At 42.6% G+C, this 17,656-nt stretch overlaps 1 protein-coding gene and 1 pseudogene across 1 annotated transcript; both read left to right on the top strand.

Annotated features, from left to right (window-relative positions):
* The first annotated feature begins 3,897 nt into the window (after positions 1 to 3,897).
* LOC139410048 (signal recognition particle 19) lies at positions 3,898 to 5,660 on the top strand. Its single transcript, XM_071155482.1, has 5 exons — positions 3,898 to 4,023; positions 4,364 to 4,439; positions 4,659 to 4,730; positions 4,955 to 5,063; positions 5,231 to 5,660. Exons 1-5 carry the CDS (start codon positions 3,986 to 3,988, stop codon positions 5,359 to 5,361), a joined length of 426 nt encoding a protein of 141 aa, XP_071011583.1. The 5' UTR covers positions 3,898 to 3,985; the 3' UTR covers positions 5,362 to 5,660.
* Positions 5,661 to 9,098: 3,438 nt separating this feature from the next.
* On the top strand, positions 9,099 to 14,722 carry LOC139409693 (C3a anaphylatoxin chemotactic receptor-like; annotated as a pseudogene).
* The last annotated feature ends 2,934 nt before the right edge of the window (positions 14,723 to 17,656 follow it).

Raw genomic sequence — 17,656 nt, forward strand, 5'->3', positions numbered from 1 at the left:
CCGTTCACCTTCACACTCCTGGGCCAGACTACACTCAATCATAGGACCTACTAAAAAGAACTTAAAGGTTGAGATCGAGTCTGCGTCTCACATGGTTAGAAAGACCATTCCATAAAAATGGAGCTTTATAGGAGAAAGCCCTGCCTCCAGCTGTTTGCTTAGAAATTCTAGGGACAGTTAGGAGGCCTGCGTCTTGTGACTGTAGCGTACATGTAGGTATGTACGGCAGGACCAAATCGGAAAGATGGGTAGAAGCAAGCCCATGTAATGCTTAGTAGGTTAGCGGTAAAACCTTGAAATCAGCCCTTGCCTTAATAGGAAGCCAGTGTAGAGAGGCTAGCACTGGAGTAATATGATACATTTTTGGGGTTCTAGTCAAGGTTTTAGCAGTCGTGTTTAGCACTAACTGAAGTTTATTTAGTGCTTTATCCAGGTAGTCAGAAAGCAGAGCATTGCAGTAGTCTAACCTAGAAGTGACAAAAGCATGGATTTTTGGACAGAAAGTTTCAGATTTTTGCAATGTTATGTAGATGGAAAAAAGTTGTCCTTGAAACATTCTTGATATGTCCTTCAGTTTTATTTGAGACGACAGTACAACCAAGATTAATTGTCAGATTTAACAGATCTCTTTGTTCCAGTGAATGATTATGAACACAAGTGTTCGTATTGCAGCTATGATTTGATATACAAGCAAAGGGGATATAACTATAGGCATTTATTCATAACACCAATACATAAACATTTCGTGATAGTTGTATGTGTGTTACAATAACCTTCATCCGATCATAAGTGTCAAACTTGTTTATACCCGATATCACACACTAACAAACTGAAAACGTGTACAATTAATTGGTGGGAGAAGTCTCATCACTTTCATGTGTAACCCTTGTAGCTGTAGAATCGCGGCAAACTTGCTTCCTGTTTCTATTCAGTCGCGTTCGTGTGGGTCAACCAAAAACACCCTTGCGATTGGTTGACAAATAGTGCCTTCCACAATACAGGTGATTGCTGTTGGTAAGAAGTACTGCAGCGATTTAAAGCAGAGAGGAAGAGGATTTCCGAGGAAAATCTGTGTCCCTCCAGCAGGTGGCATTTTTCGTCTTATTTGATCGAATAGACGTTTCGTAATGACGTTTCGTAATAGACGTTTCGTAATGCTTAAGTTGAGTATACTGATATAAGTAGGACAAGTGACATCCAGGTAACTAGCAAAAAAACACTTTATACAGTAGTCGTCTGCATAATCATGTTGAGTCTAGTAACGAAGCATCCCATTGAATACCAGCGGTTGACGTCACCTCATAATGAGATGTATACACCAATCCAAAGAAAGGACAGGCTGGAGCTAGACAGCCAGTCATGCCGCGTTGTTGACAGCAAATAGTTAGGGTGGAGAGACGTGTTTTTTGTCGGTATATCCATAATCTTTCCATAAAGGTAACTCCCATCAAAAACGGCATGCCCTCTGATCACGTTTTTTTTTATTAAAGCGAAATTGTCAAAAGTTTCCTGTCTGTTGAGTTTCCACTATTTACCACAGCCACAAAGTCAAATATCGTAAAGATAAAATAAAAAATTTGCATTTTGGTCTTAAATTAAGGTTAGGCATAATATTAGCCGTGTGGTTAAGGTTTAACATCAGATTTTAAGAAGATACATGGAAGAAATGCGGGGTTTATGAATGTGAGGCTGTGTTGACCCTGGTAACTTTGATACAGCTATCACATACTATACCTTCTTTGCAGTTATCTTCAACCTAGCTTAATTTCCCGCTGAAAACCGGATGTGGGGACTCATTGTTTAGCCACGATAGTGGATTTTACGCATCACCTTCAAAATAAAAGTCCCCCAAACAGATTGAAATGTTTTATTTATTTTACTATGCAAGTCAGATAAGAACCAATTATTATTTTCAATGATGGCCCAGGAACAGTGGGTTAACTGCCTTGTTCAGTGGCAGAACGACAGATTTTTACTCAGGGATTCAATCTTGCAACCTTTCGGTTACTAGTCCAACGCTTTAACCACTAGGCTACCTGCCGCCCCAAATTGTGGAATCATGCCCTTTTTGGACTAGATAATCATAATCAAGGTCAGAATGTTGTTATATCAATTAAACAAAAGACAATAATTAGTTCATTTGAAACAACAACAAATAAATATCTGAAATCACACTGTGGATGTATTACACTTTAGAATTGCATGGAGGGCAGCATGACCTATGGATGTTGCACCAATGAAATTAGGCATCAGCTTACTTACTCAGTGACACTCACAGAACACAACTGTGTAGAGTACACACATTATAGCGTCTTAGCTCTTATTGCAGGACTTTGACTGTGGGAATTCACCTTTCCAGTCAATCTATTGTGTGTATTGCACTGTGCAGCCTAACCTATGGATGTTGTAACCATGAAATGGGCCACGCATGCCTCCAACTCCAGCATCAAGTTTGCAGTAGTAGGCCTGATTACCAACAATGATGAGACAGCCTACAGGGAGGAGATGAGGGCCCTGGCAGTGTTGCCAGGAAATTAACCTCCCTCAATGTCAACAAAATGAAGGAACTGATTGTGGACTTCAGGAAACAGAAGAGGGAGCACCCCCCTATCCAAATTGACGGGACCACAGTGGAGAAGGTGGAAAGCTTCAAGTTCCTCAGCGTACACATCACTGACAATCTGAAATGGTCCACCCACATAGACAGTGTTGTGAAGTCGCAACAGCGCCTCTTCAACCTCAGAAGGCTGAGTAAATTCATCTTGGCCCCTAAGACCCTCACAAACTTTTACAGATGCACAATTGAGAGCATCCTGTCGGGCTGTATCACCACCTGGTGCAGCAACTGCACCGCCCTCAACCGCAGGGCTCTCCAGAGGGTGGTGCGGTCTGCCCAAGGCATCACCGGGGGCACACTGCCTGCCTTCCAGGACACCTACAGCACCCAATGTTACAGGAAGGCCAAAAAGATCACCAAGGACAACAACCATTGGAGCCACGGCCTGTTCACCACACTATCATCCAGAAGGCGAGGCCAGTACAGGTGCATCAAAGCTGGGACCGAGAGATTGAGAAACAGCTTCTATTGCAAGGCCATCAGACTGTTAAATAGCTATCACTAGCCGGCTACCAACCGGTTACTCACCCCTGCACCTTAGAGGCTGCTGCCCTATATACATAGACATGGAATCACTGGCCACTTTAATAATGTTTACATACTGCTTTACTCATCTCATATGTATATACTGTATTCTATTCTACTGTATTTTAGTCAATGTCACTCTGACGTTGCTCATCCTAATATTTATATATTTCTTAATTCCATTCTTTTACTTTTAGATTTGTGTGTACTGTTGTGAATTGTTAGATACTACTCCAGTTGGAGTTTGCTAAACGTTGTTATTTAAATTCAACGAAAGACAATACTTTGTTAATTCGACACAAAAAAAGTAGAAATATGTTGAAATCACACTGTGGATGTATTACACTAGAATTGCATTGGGGCATAGTCCACAGGAGGATGGTGGCACCTTAATTGAGGAGAATGGTCTCATGGTAATGGCTGGAGTGGAATAAGTTGAATGGTATCAACCACATGGTTTCCATTCGTTTGATGCCATTCCATTAACTCAGTTCTGGCTATTATTATGAGCCATTTTCCCCAATTAAGGTGCCACCATCCTCCTGTGGACTATGCCCCAATGCAATTCTGAAGTGTAATACATCCACAGAGCGATTTCAACTTTTTTTGTGTCAAATTAACAAAGTATTGTCTTTTGTTGAATTAATATAACAACATTCCGATCTTATTTATCATTATCTAGTCCAAATATGGCATGATTCCACTATTTGTATCCGTTTGAATCGCTTTCAATTAGGACCTTTTATTTTGAAGGCGAACCGCACATTGCACTATTGTGGCTAGCTTTATACAGGTCCCAGCTAGGAAGCTAACGCGAACTCTGTGCTAGTGTGTTCTGAGAAAATGTCTCCACTAAGTGATAATCCAGCTGAAAAGGACAGGTGGGTGATATTAGATTCATATCTCTTGTTTTCCCATGACAAGTTATTGAGTTGAAGTCCTACCTGTGAACAGAAAAACAAGCGAAGACAGCCATATGTGTTAGCTAAAACTAGCCAGCGTGTCTACGAAAATCGGTAACTTAGGCAACTTTGAAGACAGTTGGCTAGCTATTTTCTTCGTTTCAAATGAAAATACGTTTTAACTTGTAAATTGTAAATAGTATCATTGTATTGTCGGTTGCAGTTGAGACGGCAGCAGTGTTTGCTAGCTAACATGTTCTAGACATCCAAGTTATGAATAGCTAGTTAGCTAACATGTTCTTTCTGATTTCTTTTGCAGGTTTATCTGCATATACCCTTCCTATGTAAATAGTAAGAAGACCCTAGCAGAGGGGAGACGGATACCTGCTGAAAAGGTAAACCAAATCTGCAGCATTCTTCTAATTTATTTGGTTCAATAAATGGTGGACGACTTATTGCCGATCTATGTTGGTAAATGGACACGCATACAAACCACTATGGTCTACCTTTACCACACGTATACACCACTTAATACTGATTCATTATAGCCTATGTCCTCAAGAGTGTGTTGCGGGATATGGCTGACATCTTGGTTTTCCTCTGTACTCAACCAGGCAGTGGAGAATCCTACATGTGCTGAAATCCGTGATGTGTTGACAGCAGCAGGGGCAAATGTTCTTGTGGAGGTAATGAGACATTACATCAATAATGAGTTGCATAGCTACATATGGTGCTTTACAGGCACTCAAAATGCTTTACATCGGAGGGGAATGCCCCATTCATTACCATTGTGTAGCTCCCACCTAAGTAATTCCACGACAGCCATTTTCCATCGTCAACCATGTCACCATAGGTTAGGGGTATTGCCTGATTATAAGTCTCTAATTGTTGTTCAATTGACCAACCACAGAACAAGATGTACTCTAGAGAGTGGAACAGAGACGTGACGTTCAGAGGAAGAGTACGTGTTCAGTTGAAGCAGGAGGATGGAACTCTCTGCTCAGACAAGTTTGCATCACGTGAGTGTTTGTGAAGGAGAGGAGCAACACCCTATGGCTCAAATTAGCCAAACTGGAAGAAATACAGTCTGTTTTCACCATCAAATGGTCTCACAACACACAGTTGTGTGTGTGTGACCATTCAAACAAATATGAATGCTTTGCTTTCCTTCTGATTGTCCCTAAAGGTAAAGATGTGATGATCTACTGTGCTGAGATGATCCCCAAACTGAAGACCAGGACCCAGAAGGGTGCAGGGGCAGACTCCGGCTCCCAGCAAGGGGAGGGCAGCAAGAAAAGCAAGAAGAAGAGGAAGTAGAGGCCCTGCCCAGTCACACAAAGGTCCCCATATTACTGTTCAGTTTACTGTAAGAAACTAACCAACCAAGGAAGGAAGTCTGTCCCAAGGAACTGGCAAGTGTCAAACAGAAAGAGTGAGAAAATGCTAATTTATGTGATGTAATTATTTGGCATTGGCCCATATGTTCGATGCTATGGGATATGCCGTATGTGATTATGCCAACAGTCAAATGTAAACATTTTATATTTTGTGAATTATGTATACATCAAAGTATTCTGTTTCAATTGCTTGAAGGGAAATAAAAGTCAAATAGACAATGATTGCTTCCACTTTGTTCTGACAGTAAGAATCAATTGTATTACCTTTGTCAAGTTATTATGGAACTTTCTTAACATTTACCCATCCCTTATTTGCATATATATATTTTTTTACAGATATTTCCTTCCTCATGCGTCTTTATAAAATAAATGACTTGAGGTCACACATACAAAGCAAGTCAAATGTTTTCATTTGTTTCAATTTATTTAGGCAGGTTTCAAAAAATATAAACACAACTTCCAAAAATGTCATTGCATTTAATGAGTTCCAGTTCATATGAGGAAATCAGTCAATTGAAATAAATTAGGTGCTAATCTATGGATTTCACATGACTGGGAATACAGGTTGGTCATTAAAAAAATAGGCCTCACAATGGGCCTTTATCCCGTCACTGTATTTTTGTGAGTTCAAATTACCATCAATAAAATGCAATTGTGTTCGTTGTCCGTAGCTTATGCCTGTCCATACCATAACCCCACTGCCATCATGAGGCACTCTATTCACAACACTTGCCCACATGACGCCATACACGTGGACTGCAGATTTGAGGCCGGTTGGATGTACTGCCAAATTCTCTAAGGCGACTATGGAGAGGCGGCTTATGGTAAAGAGAAATGAACATTACATTCTCTGGAAACGGCTCTGGTGGACATTCCTGCAGTCAGCATGCCAATTGCATGCTCCCTCAACATGTGACATTGTGTTTTGTGACAAAACTGCACATTTTATAGTGGCCTTTTATTGCCCCCAGCACAAGGTGTACCTGTGTAATGATCTTGCTGTTTGGTCAGCTTCTTGATATGCCACACCTGTCGGGTGGATGGATTATCTTGGCAAAGGAGAAATGCTCACGAACAGGGATGTGAACAAAATTGAAGAGAAATAAGGTTTTTGTTTGTGTGGAACATTTCTGGAATCTTTTATTTCAGCTCATGAAATATGGGACCAACCTTTTACATGTTGCATTTATATTTTTGTTTAGTGTATAATGTAAATGATATGAGATGCAATGTTTTGTTCAGTCAAAACCATAGACCTACACCTATGCAGTGTTTGTGCAGAGTTTTCTCTAATATATGTGATTAGATTTGGGGGGATTCATTTTTATTTTTTTTTAATTAACGTGTTAACGTTTAGAAGGTGAGCTCAACGATAATGTACGTTTTCAGTATCATTTTTGGTGAATTCTTGCGTTGCACCTGTTAAGTTTTTGACTTGAGTGAAAAATACTGCGATATTGTGGTAATATTTTAAGACAGTTGTTTTGAATATACAATGTAAAGGCCTTATAAGACACAGGTTCTGCTAAATTCTATTGTATTGTGACAAGGAATGTGCGCTCCATTTTCTATTATACAAACTATCAAACAACATTCTGAATGTATTGTAGATTGAACTGTTTTAATTATAATTCAGTTAATTTAGTCTCACATGGTATATAGACAGTATGACTGTGGACATATATATATATTTTTTTACCTTTATTTAACCAGGTAGGCAAGTTGAGAACAAATTCTCATTTACAATTGCGACCTGGCCAAGATAAAGCAAAGCAGTTTGACACATACAACAACACAGAGTTACACATGGAGTAAAACAAACATACTGTCAATAATACAGTAGAAAAATAAGTCTATATACAATGTGAGCAAATGAGGTGAGATAAGGGAGGTAAAGGCAAAAAAAAGGCCATGGTGGCGAAGTAAATACAATATAGCAAGTAAAACACTGGAATGGTTAATTTGCAGTGGAAGAATGTGCAAAGTAGAGATAGAAATAATGGGGTGCAAAGGAGCAAAATAAATACAGTATGGAAAGAGGTAGTTGTTTGGGCTAAATTATGGGCTATGTACAGGTGCAGTAATCTGTGAGCTGCTCTGACAGCTGGTGCTTAAAGCTAGTGAGGGAGATAAGTGTTTCCAGTTTCAGAGATTTTTGTAGTTTGTTCCAGTCATTGGCAGCAGAGAACTGGAAGGAGAGGCCAAAGGAAGAATTGGTTTTGGGGGTGAACAGAGAGATATACCTGCTGGAGCGCGTGCTACAGGTGGGTGCTGCTATGGTGACCAGCGAGCTGAGATAAAGGGGGCCTTTACCTAGCAGGGTCTTGTAGATGACCTGGAGCAAGTGGGTTTGGCGACGAGTATGAAGCGAGGGCCAGCCAACGAGAGCATACAGGTCGCAGTGGTGGGTAGTATATGGGGCTTTGGTGACAAAACTGTGATAGACTGCATCCAATTTATTGAGTAGGGTATTGGAGGCTATTTTGTAAATGACATCGCCGAAGTCGAGGATTGGTAGGATGGTCAGTTTTACAAGGGTATGTTTGGCAGCATGAGTGAAGGATGCTTTGTTGCGAAATAGGAAGCCAATTCTAGATTGAACTTTGGATTGGAGATGTTTGATGTGAGTCTGGAAGGAGAGTTTACAGTCTAACCAGACACCTAGGTATTTGTAGTTATCCACATATTCTAAGTCAGAGCCGTCCAGAGTAGTGATGTTGGACAGGCGGGCAGGTGCAGGCAGCGATCGGTTGAAGAGCATGCATTTAGTTTTACTTGCATTTAAGAGCAATTGGAGACCACGGAAAGAGAGTTGTATGGCATTGAAGCTCGCCTGGAGAGTTGTTAACACAGTGTCCAAAGAAGGGCCAGAAGTATACAGAATGGTGTCGTCTGCGTAGAGGTGGATCAGAGACTCACCAGCAGCAAGAGCGACATCATTGATGTATACAGAGAAGAGAGTCGGTCCAAGAATTGAACCCTGTGGCACCCCCATAGAGACTGCCAAAGGCCTGGACAACAGACCCTCTGATTTGACACACTGAACTCTATCAGAGAAGTAGTTGGTGAACCAGGCGAGACAATCATTTGAGAAACCAAGGCTGTCGAGTCTGTCGAGTCATAAATGATTGTTAGTGAAATCACCCAATTTTTTGTGTGAAATTAGAAAATGAATGTATTGGCCTCCCGGGTGGCGCAGTGGTTAAGGGTGCTGTACTGCAGCGCCAGCTGCGCCACCAAAGACTCTGGGTTCGCCCCCAGGCTCTGTCGCAACCGGGAGGTCCGTGGGGCAATGCACAATTGGCCTAGCATCGTCCGGGTTAGGGAGGGTTTGGCCGGTAGGGAAATCCTTGTCTCATCGCGCACCTGTTACTTTGAAGAATCTAATATATAATTTGATTTGTTTAACACTTTTTGCTTATTACATGATTCCATATGTGTTATTTCATAGTTTTGATGTCTAAACTATTATTCTAGAATGTAGAAAATAGTGAAAAATAAAGAAAAACTCTTAAATGAGTAGGTGTGTCCAAACTTTTGGCTGGTACTGTATGCATTTAGTCAGAATATGACTGACATTCTGTATCAAACAACTAGTGACAACATGCATTTCTCAGAGGATTATGGTAATTTCTCAGAGGAATATGGGGATTAACAATGGGACTTGCACAGAAGAGTATGGGGATTAACAATGGGACTTTCACAGAAGAGTATGAGAGTATGGGGATTCCAATGGGACTTTCACAGAAGAGTAGGGGGAGTTTGACTTGTATGCTCTGGGACTCTTCCGGCGCCGACAGAGATGGCCGCCTCGCTTCGCGTTCCTATGAAACTATGCAGTTTTTTGTTTTTTTACGTGTTATTTCTTACATTAGTACCCCAGGTCATCTTAGGTTTCATTACATACAGTCGAGAAGAACTACTGAATATAAGATCAGCGTCAACTCACCATCAGTACGACCAAGAATATGTTTTTCGCGACGCGGATCCTGTGTTCTGCCTTACAAACAGGACAACGGAGTGGATCCTATGCAGCGACCCAAAAAAACGACTCCGAAAGAGAGGGAAACGAGGCGGTCTTCTGGTCAGACTCCGGAGACGGGCACACCGTGCACCATTCCCTAGCATTCTTCTTGCCAATGTCCAGTCTCTTGACAACAAGGTTGATGAAATCCGAGCAAGGGTAGCATTCCAGAGGGACATCAGAGACTGTAACGTCCTTTGCTTCACTGAAACATGGCTCACTGGAGAGACTCTATCCGCGCTGACAGAAACAAACATCTTTCTGGTAAGAAGAGGGGCGGGGGCGTATGCCTCATGGCCAACGTGACGTGATGAAAGAAACATACAGGAACTCAAATCCTTCTGTTCACCTGATTTAGAATTCCTCACAATCAAATGTAGACCGCATTATCTACCAAAAGAATTCTCTTCGATTATAATCACAGCCGTATATATCCCCCCCCAAGCAGACACATCGATGGCTCTGAACGAACTTTATTTAACTCTCTGCAAACTGGAAACGATTTATCCGGAGGCTGCATTCATTGTAGCTGGGGATTTTAACAAGGCTAATCTGAAAACAAGACTCCCTAAATTTTATCAGCATATCGATTGCGCAACCAGGGGTGGAAAGACCTTGGATCATTGTTACTCTAACTTCCGCGACGCATATAAGGCCCTGCCCCGCCCCCCTTTCGGAAAAGCTGACCACGACTCCATTTTGTTGATCCCTGCCTACAGACAGAAACTAAAACAAGAGGCTCCCACGCTGAGGTCTGTCCAACGCTGGTCCGACCAAGCTGACTCCACACTCCAAGACTGCTTCCATCACGTGGACTGGGAGATGTTTCGTATTGCGTCAGATAACAACATTGACGAATACGCTGATTCGGTGTGCGAGTTCATTAGAACGTGCGTTGAAGATGTCGTTCCCATAGCAACGATTAAAACATTCCCTAACCAGAAACCGTGGATTGATGGCAGCATTCGTGTGAAACTGAAAGCGCGAACCACTGCTTTTAATCAGGGCAAGGTGTCTGGTAACATGACCGAATACAAACAGTGCAGCTATTCCCCCCGCAAGGCTATCAAACAAGCTAAGCGCCAGTACAGAGACAAAGTAGAATCTCAATTCAACGGCTCAGACACAAGAGGCATGTGGCAGGGTCTACAGTCAATCACGGACTACAGGAAGAAATCCAGCCCAGTCACGGACCAGGATGTCTTGCTCCCAGGCAGACTAAATAACTTTTTTGCCCGCTTTGAGGACAATACAGTGCCACTGACACGGCCTGCAACGAAAACATGCGGTCTCTCCTTCACTGCAGCCGAGGTGAGTAAGACATTTAAACGTGTTAACCCTCGCAAGGCTGCAGGCCCAGACGGCATCCCCAGCCGCGCCCTCAGAGCATGCGCAGACCAGCTGGCCGGTGTGTTTACGGACATATTCAATCAATCCCTATACCAGTCTGCTGTTCCCACATGCTTCAAGAGGGCCACCATTGTTCCTGTTCCCAAGAAAGCTAAGGTAACTGAGCTAAACGACTACCGCCCCGTAGCACTCACGCCCGTCATCATGAAGTGCTTTGAGAGACTAGTCAAGGACCATATCACCTCCACCATACCTGACACCCTAGACCCACTCCAATTTGCTTACCGCCCAAATAGGTCCACAGACGATGCAATCTCAACCACACTGCACACTGCCCTAACCCATCTGGACAAGAGGAATACCTATGTGAGAATGCTGTTCATCGACTACAGCTCGGCATTCAACACCATAGTACCCTCCAAGCTCGTCATCAAGCTCGAGACCCTGGGTCTCGACCCCGCCCTGTGCAACTGGGTACTGGACTTCCTGACGGGCCGCCCTCAGGTGGTGAGGGTAGGCAACAACATCTCCTCCCCGCTGATCCTCAACACTGGGGCCCCACAAGGGTGCGTTCTGAGCCCTCTCCTGTACTCCCTGTTCACCCACGACTGCGTGGCCACGCACGCCTCCAACTCAATCATCAAGTTTGCGGACGACACAACCCTCGTAGGCTTGATTACCAACAACGACGAGACGGCCTACAGGGAGGAGGTGAGGGCCCTCGGAGTGTGGTGTCAGGAAAATAACCTCACACTCAACGTCAACAAAACTAAGGAGATGATTGTGGACTTCAGGAAACAGCAGAGGGAACACCCCCCTATCCACATCGATGGAAAAGTAGTGGAGAGGGTAGCAAGTTTTAAGTTCCTCGGCATACACATCACAGACAAACTGAATTGGTCCACTCACACAGACAGCATCGTGAAGAAGGCGCAGCAGCGCCTCTTCAACCTCAGGAGGCTGAAGAAATTTGGCTTGTCACCAAAAGCACTCACAAACTTCTACAGATGCACAATCGAGAGCATCCTGGCGGGCTGTATCACCGCCTGGTATGGCAACTGCACCGCCCTCAACCGTAAGGCTCTCCAGAGGGTAGTGAGGTCTGCACAACGCATCACCGGGGGCAAACTACCTGCCCTCCAGGACACCTACACCACCCGATGTCACAGGAAGGCCATAAAGATCATCAAGGACATCAACCACCCGAGCCACTGCCTGTTCACCCCGCTATCATCCAGAAGGCGAGGTCAGTACAGGTGCATCAAAGCTGGGACCGAGAGACTGAAAAACAGCTTCTATCTCAAGGCCATCAGACTGTTAAACAGCCACCACTAACACTGAGTGGCTGCTGCCAACACACTGACACTGACTCAACTCCAGCCACTTTAATAATGGGAATTGATGGGAAATGATGTAAATATATCACTAGCCACTTTAAACAATGCTACCTTATATAATGTTACTTACCCTACATTATTCATCTCATATGCATACGTATATACTGTACTCTATATCATCGACTGTATCCTTATGTAATACATGTATCACTAGCCACTTTAACTCTTACTTCTACCCCCTCCTTTTTCGAACATTCTGTTAAAAATCGCGCAACTTTTCAGCGTCCTGCTACTCATGCCAGGAATATAGTATATGCATATGATTAGTATGTGTGGATAGAAAACACTCTGAAGTTTCTAAAACTGGTCAAATCACGGCTGTGACTATAACAGATCGTGTGTTTCATTGAAAAACGCAAGAAAAACTGCTCTCTGAAAGCTAAAAAAAAAAGTCACTTCCATGGGTTGTTAAAAGGGGACAAAATTTAATATCGACCTGCATGCAATTCATACAAATTCCACACGATGTCGCCATTGTCGTCATTTTCAATTGAATTTTTTGTTGGAAAATCCAACTATCTGGCTTCCGTTTCTTCCAGTCTCCACCAGGATGCTGTAAATGTGGACATTGGCAGCCATTGATTTGCAGACGAGGAGCTATTGAATATACATCGCCCTGTAATCATTTTGATAGATTATAAACGTTTACTAATACCTAAAGTTGGATTACAAAAGGATTTCGAAGTGTTTTGTGAAAGTTTATCGTCGACTTTTTTAATTTTAAAAAATGACGCAGCGTTTAAAAACGATGTTTTTTTCTGAATGACACAGCTTCCATAGAAAGCTATTTTGGGTATATATGGACCGATTTAAACGAAAAAAAGACCCAATAGTGATGTTTATGGGGCATATAGGAGTGCCAAGAAAGAAGCTCGTCAAAGGTAATGAATGTTTTATATTTTATTTCTGCGTTTTGTGCTGCGTCGGATAAGCAGAGTCTTTGTTTACGTCGCATTCAGGCATTTTGAGGTGGTGCATGCTATCAGATAATAGCTTCTCATGCTTTCGCCGAAAAGCATTTTAAAAATCTGACTTGTTGGCTAGGTTCACAACGAGTGTAGCTTTAATTCAATACCCTGCTTGTGAATTTTGATCAAGGTTTGAGTTTTAACGAGTACATTTAGCATTTAGCGTAGCGCATTTGCATTTCCAGGTGCCTACTTGAGACATATGCGTCTCAAGTAGAATCAAGAAGTTAAACTATGCCACTTTGTTTACATACTCATCTCATTTGTACATACTGTACTCGATACCATCTACTGTATCTTGCCTATGCTGCTCTGTACCATCACTCATTCATATATCCTTATGTACATATTCTTTATCCCCTTACACTGTGTACAAGACAGTAGTTTTGGAATTGTTAGTTAGATTACTTGTTATTACTGCATTGTCGGAACTAGAAGCACAAGCATTTCGCTACACTCGCATTAACATCTGCTAACCATGTGTATGTGACAAATAAAATTTTATTTGATTTGATTTGAATTCAATTAAAGGTATTTCTCAGAACAAGGGCATCCATCCATACGGGTGGTGTCTATGGTCCTATACAGCATTACCTGTGTCCTCGGTATCCCAGGCAACAACTTTGTCATTTGGATAGCTAGAGTCAAGATGAAGAGAACAGTCAACACCATCTGGTTTGTTATCCTGGATGTGGCTGACCTACTCTGCTGTGTCTCCATCCCTCCATCCCTTTCTCTATTACTGAAATCATACTGAACCACCACTGGAGAGGCTATGTGCAAGGTGTCTTCACTCTGGTCCTTATCAGTTTGGATCACTTTGCCCTGGTCATCCTGCCTTTCTGGGCCCAGAACCACCGGAGCCTCACCCTGGCCTGGCTGCTGTGTGGTCTGGCCTGGGTCCTGGCCCTGCTCCTCAGCCTCCCTCTACGATCTACAGAGGAATAGTACTCCTTGATTATAGGAACACGTCACTGTGCACCCATCACCACCTACTAGACAAAACTGAGGGCAACCATCCGGCCATCACAGCTATCAAAGCCACCCACGTCACCAGGCTTCCTCATCCCCTTGTTGGTCATCACTGTCTGCTACCTGCTCAAATCCCAGAGGGCCATCTGGATCATATTGGGTGTTGTGGCTGTGTTCTTTATGTGCTGTCTGCCATATCACATCATAGGGCTGGTGATGCAGTATGGAGGGGAGGCCTCGGAAGTCATGGCCCAGGCCCTGGACCCTCTGGCCATCTCCTCTGGCTTACAGCAACCCTCTTTCCGTATGTCTTTATGGGTCAGGACTTAAGGAAGAGGGTCAGGGTATCTCTTAGGAAAATATTTGAAAATGTATTCAGCGAGGATGTGACCACATGTTCCCTCCCCTGTGTACTCTAAAGGACAGCCGCAGCGGTCTGAGTTCACAAACTCATCTGAGGCTCAGGTCCGAGTCGGAAAGAAGAGAATAAATAACTCCTGTCTCAAAGATACTCAATATGTAGATGAAGAAACACATGTGTTGGTGTTTTCTGACTTGTTGAGGCACTGAATGTGCATGATTAATGAATGAACAGTAGTTAAGAAATTAGACATTGAGCCAAACAAACGAGGTTGGACGTTCAGTCCATGCCCGATTGGAATGTTGCCTGCATTGCTTTGAGTTTTAAGCTGTCATGTCCTAAAACTCGTATCTCTGTTGCACTTACAGTGCCTTCAGAAAGTATTCACACATCTTGATTTCTTCCACATGTTGTTGTGTTACAGCCTGAATTCAAAATGAATTAACTTGATGTTGTTTGTCACTGGCCTACACACAATAACACTTAATGGCAAAGTGGAATTATGTTTTTTGCAACTTTTACAAATGAAAGAACAAAAACAAGAACAGAAATGTCTTGTCAATAAGTATTCAACCCCTATGTTTTGGAAAGCCTAAATAAGTTCAGGAGTAAAAATGTGCTTAGAAGTCACATAGTAAGTTGCATGGACTCACTGTGTGTGCAATAATAGTGTTTAACATGATTTTTGAATGACTACCTCATCTCTGTACTCCACATATACAATTATCTGTAAGGTCCCTCAGTCGAGCAGTGAATTTCAAACACAGATTCAACCACAAAGACCAGGGAGTTTTTCCAATGCCTCGCAAAGAAGGGCACCTATTGGTAGAAAATCAGATATTGCATATCCCTTGGAGCATGGTGAAGTTATTAATTACACTTCGAATGGTGTATCAATACATCCAGTCACTACAAAGTTACAGGCGTCCTTCCTAACTCAGTTACCGGAGAGGAAGGAAATCGCTCAGTCGCCAATGGCGACTTTAAAAGTTTAATGGCTGTGATAGGAGAAAACTGAGGAAGGATCAACAACATTGTTGCTACTCCACAATACTAACCTGCATGACAGTGGGAAAAAAGGAAGCCTTTACAGAATAAACATATTGCAAAACATGAATTCTGAGAAGAATAACGGGCACAATCCAGGTGTGGAAAAATCTTGGAGACTTACCCAGAAAGACTCACAGCTGTAATCGCTGCCAAAGGTGCTTCTACAAAGTTTTGACTGAGGGGTGTGAATACTTATGTAAAGGAGATACTTCTGTATTTCATTATCAATAAATGAGCTAAAATGTATAAAACATGCATTCACTTTGTCAATATGGGGTAATTGTGTGTTGATGGGTGAGAGAGAGAGAGAGAGAGAGAAATTAATTTAATCAATTTTGAATTCTGGCTGTAACACAACAGAACGTAGAATAAGTCAAGGGGTATTAATGCTTTAACTAGGCACTGTAGATGACCAGTAGGGTCATGGTGATGCTGAGGGATGTAGGGTCATGGTGATGCTGAGGGATGTAGGATCATGGTGATGCTGTAGGATGTAGGAACATGGTGATGCTGTCGGACGTAGGATCATGGTGATGCTGTAGGATGTAGGATCATGGTGATGCTATCGGACGCAGGATCATGGTGATGCTGTAGGATGTATGATCATGGTGATGCTGTAGGATGTAGGATCATGGTGATGCTATCGGACGTAGGATCATGGTGATGCTGTAGGATGTAGGTTCATGGTGATGCTGTAGGATGTAGGATCATGGTGATGCTATCGGACGCAGGATCATGGTGATGCTGTAGGATGTATGATCATGGTGATGCTGTAGGATGTAGGATCATGGTGATGCTATCGGACGCAGGATCATGGTGATGCTGTAGGATGTATGATCATGGTGATGCTGTAGGATGTAGGATCATGGTGATGCTATCGGACGTAGGATCATGGTGATGCTGTAGGATGTAGGTTCATGGTGATGCTGTAGGATGTAGGATGTGTCAATTCAAAGCACAATGCTAATGTTTTGTTAAACTGATGACTGAAAGACCAACTTCTCCCCTCAGATAAAGGAACTACGCCTGCAGTGTAACCTGGCCGGAACACATCTCTCAGAAACCTCTGAAACTGTCCACATGCATTTTTTTTTTACTCAAATGAGTTCTGAGTTCTTTACATTTCACATGCCTCAGAAGAGATGCTTTCCCCTCTCTTTTAATGTTGCAGATAAATTATGTTAAACATTATGAAATTCTATCTATATTTAAGCCCGGAAATTGGGACATTAACACATTTCTATGGTTTCTCTGAACTTTCCATACTTTTCTTTCTTGAAAAAGAAAACATACCATATTCTGTCAATCTTCATCATGTTTCCTCCCGATCACGTTGTATATTCCTCCGACACAAAAATCAAATAATTACCCCACCTGTCACCACGACTGTCACTCTGATGTACAGTCAAGTCTTCACATACTCCCCTGCACTTATTTAACTCCACAACAGATGGTCGCCTCAAAACTACGACATGAGTGTTAATGACAAAGTCTGTACAGCATGGCTCTGCAACTAATCATTCGACGACATACCATCCATTTGACTTTCTGCCATACCGTCTCCCTCGCAAGAAGTAAACTTCACTTCAGTTACAGTATTTCCCCTCAATCTATAGTCGTAATGTCATCATCTGAAATGGAGAAGCTAGTCCTAGTTAACCCTACATCATTAGTCTGAGTACCAGTCTTTTTTTAGCTAATAATCCACTCCTTGTCACTCCCGTCATTTGCCAAAGATTGTCTTTGGCAAATGACAGGAGTTGCAATGAGTGGAATGTAGTATCTGAACAAGAGATGGCAGCCAGGCTAATCTACGTGTCATGACCTCAGTCAGATGGCTTAGAATGATGTAGATTCTAGAATGTAGATTCGAGTAGTCATTGACTGGGTATCTTGAAGGCCTGTTGGGACATCTTGGCCCTCCTGGTGTGTTTCTCTTCGAAAAGCTCCAGCTGCTGGTTCCGAAGCTTCAGCCTCCTGAGCCACTCTTCCCGCAGCCTGTTGGAAGGGTCATTAACATGACCATTTTTAATTCATGGAGAATCAATCTGATAAAATAATTGACAGTGTGATACATGGGTGACTTGCAATGA

Source organism: Oncorhynchus clarkii, chromosome 5 (genome assembly GCF_045791955.1).
Source record: "Oncorhynchus clarkii lewisi isolate Uvic-CL-2024 chromosome 5, UVic_Ocla_1.0, whole genome shotgun sequence".
Classification (NCBI taxonomy): Eukaryota; Metazoa; Chordata; class Actinopteri; order Salmoniformes; family Salmonidae; genus Oncorhynchus; species Oncorhynchus clarkii.

What these genes read in the sequence shown, in the direction of transcription:
- LOC139410048 (XM_071155482.1), top strand. Translation starts at nt 3,986, where the DNA reads ATGTCTCCACTAAGTGATAATCCAGCTGAAAAGGACAG. An exon ending in AATCCAGCTGAAAAGGACAG is followed by an intron (nt 4,024 to 4,363) that starts GTGGGTGATATT and finishes TTTCTTTTGCAG; the next exon opens with GTTTATCTGCATATACCCTT. An exon ending in GGGCAAATGTTCTTGTGGAG is followed by an intron (nt 4,731 to 4,954) that starts GTAATGAGACAT and finishes GACCAACCACAG; the next exon opens with AACAAGATGTACTCTAGAGA.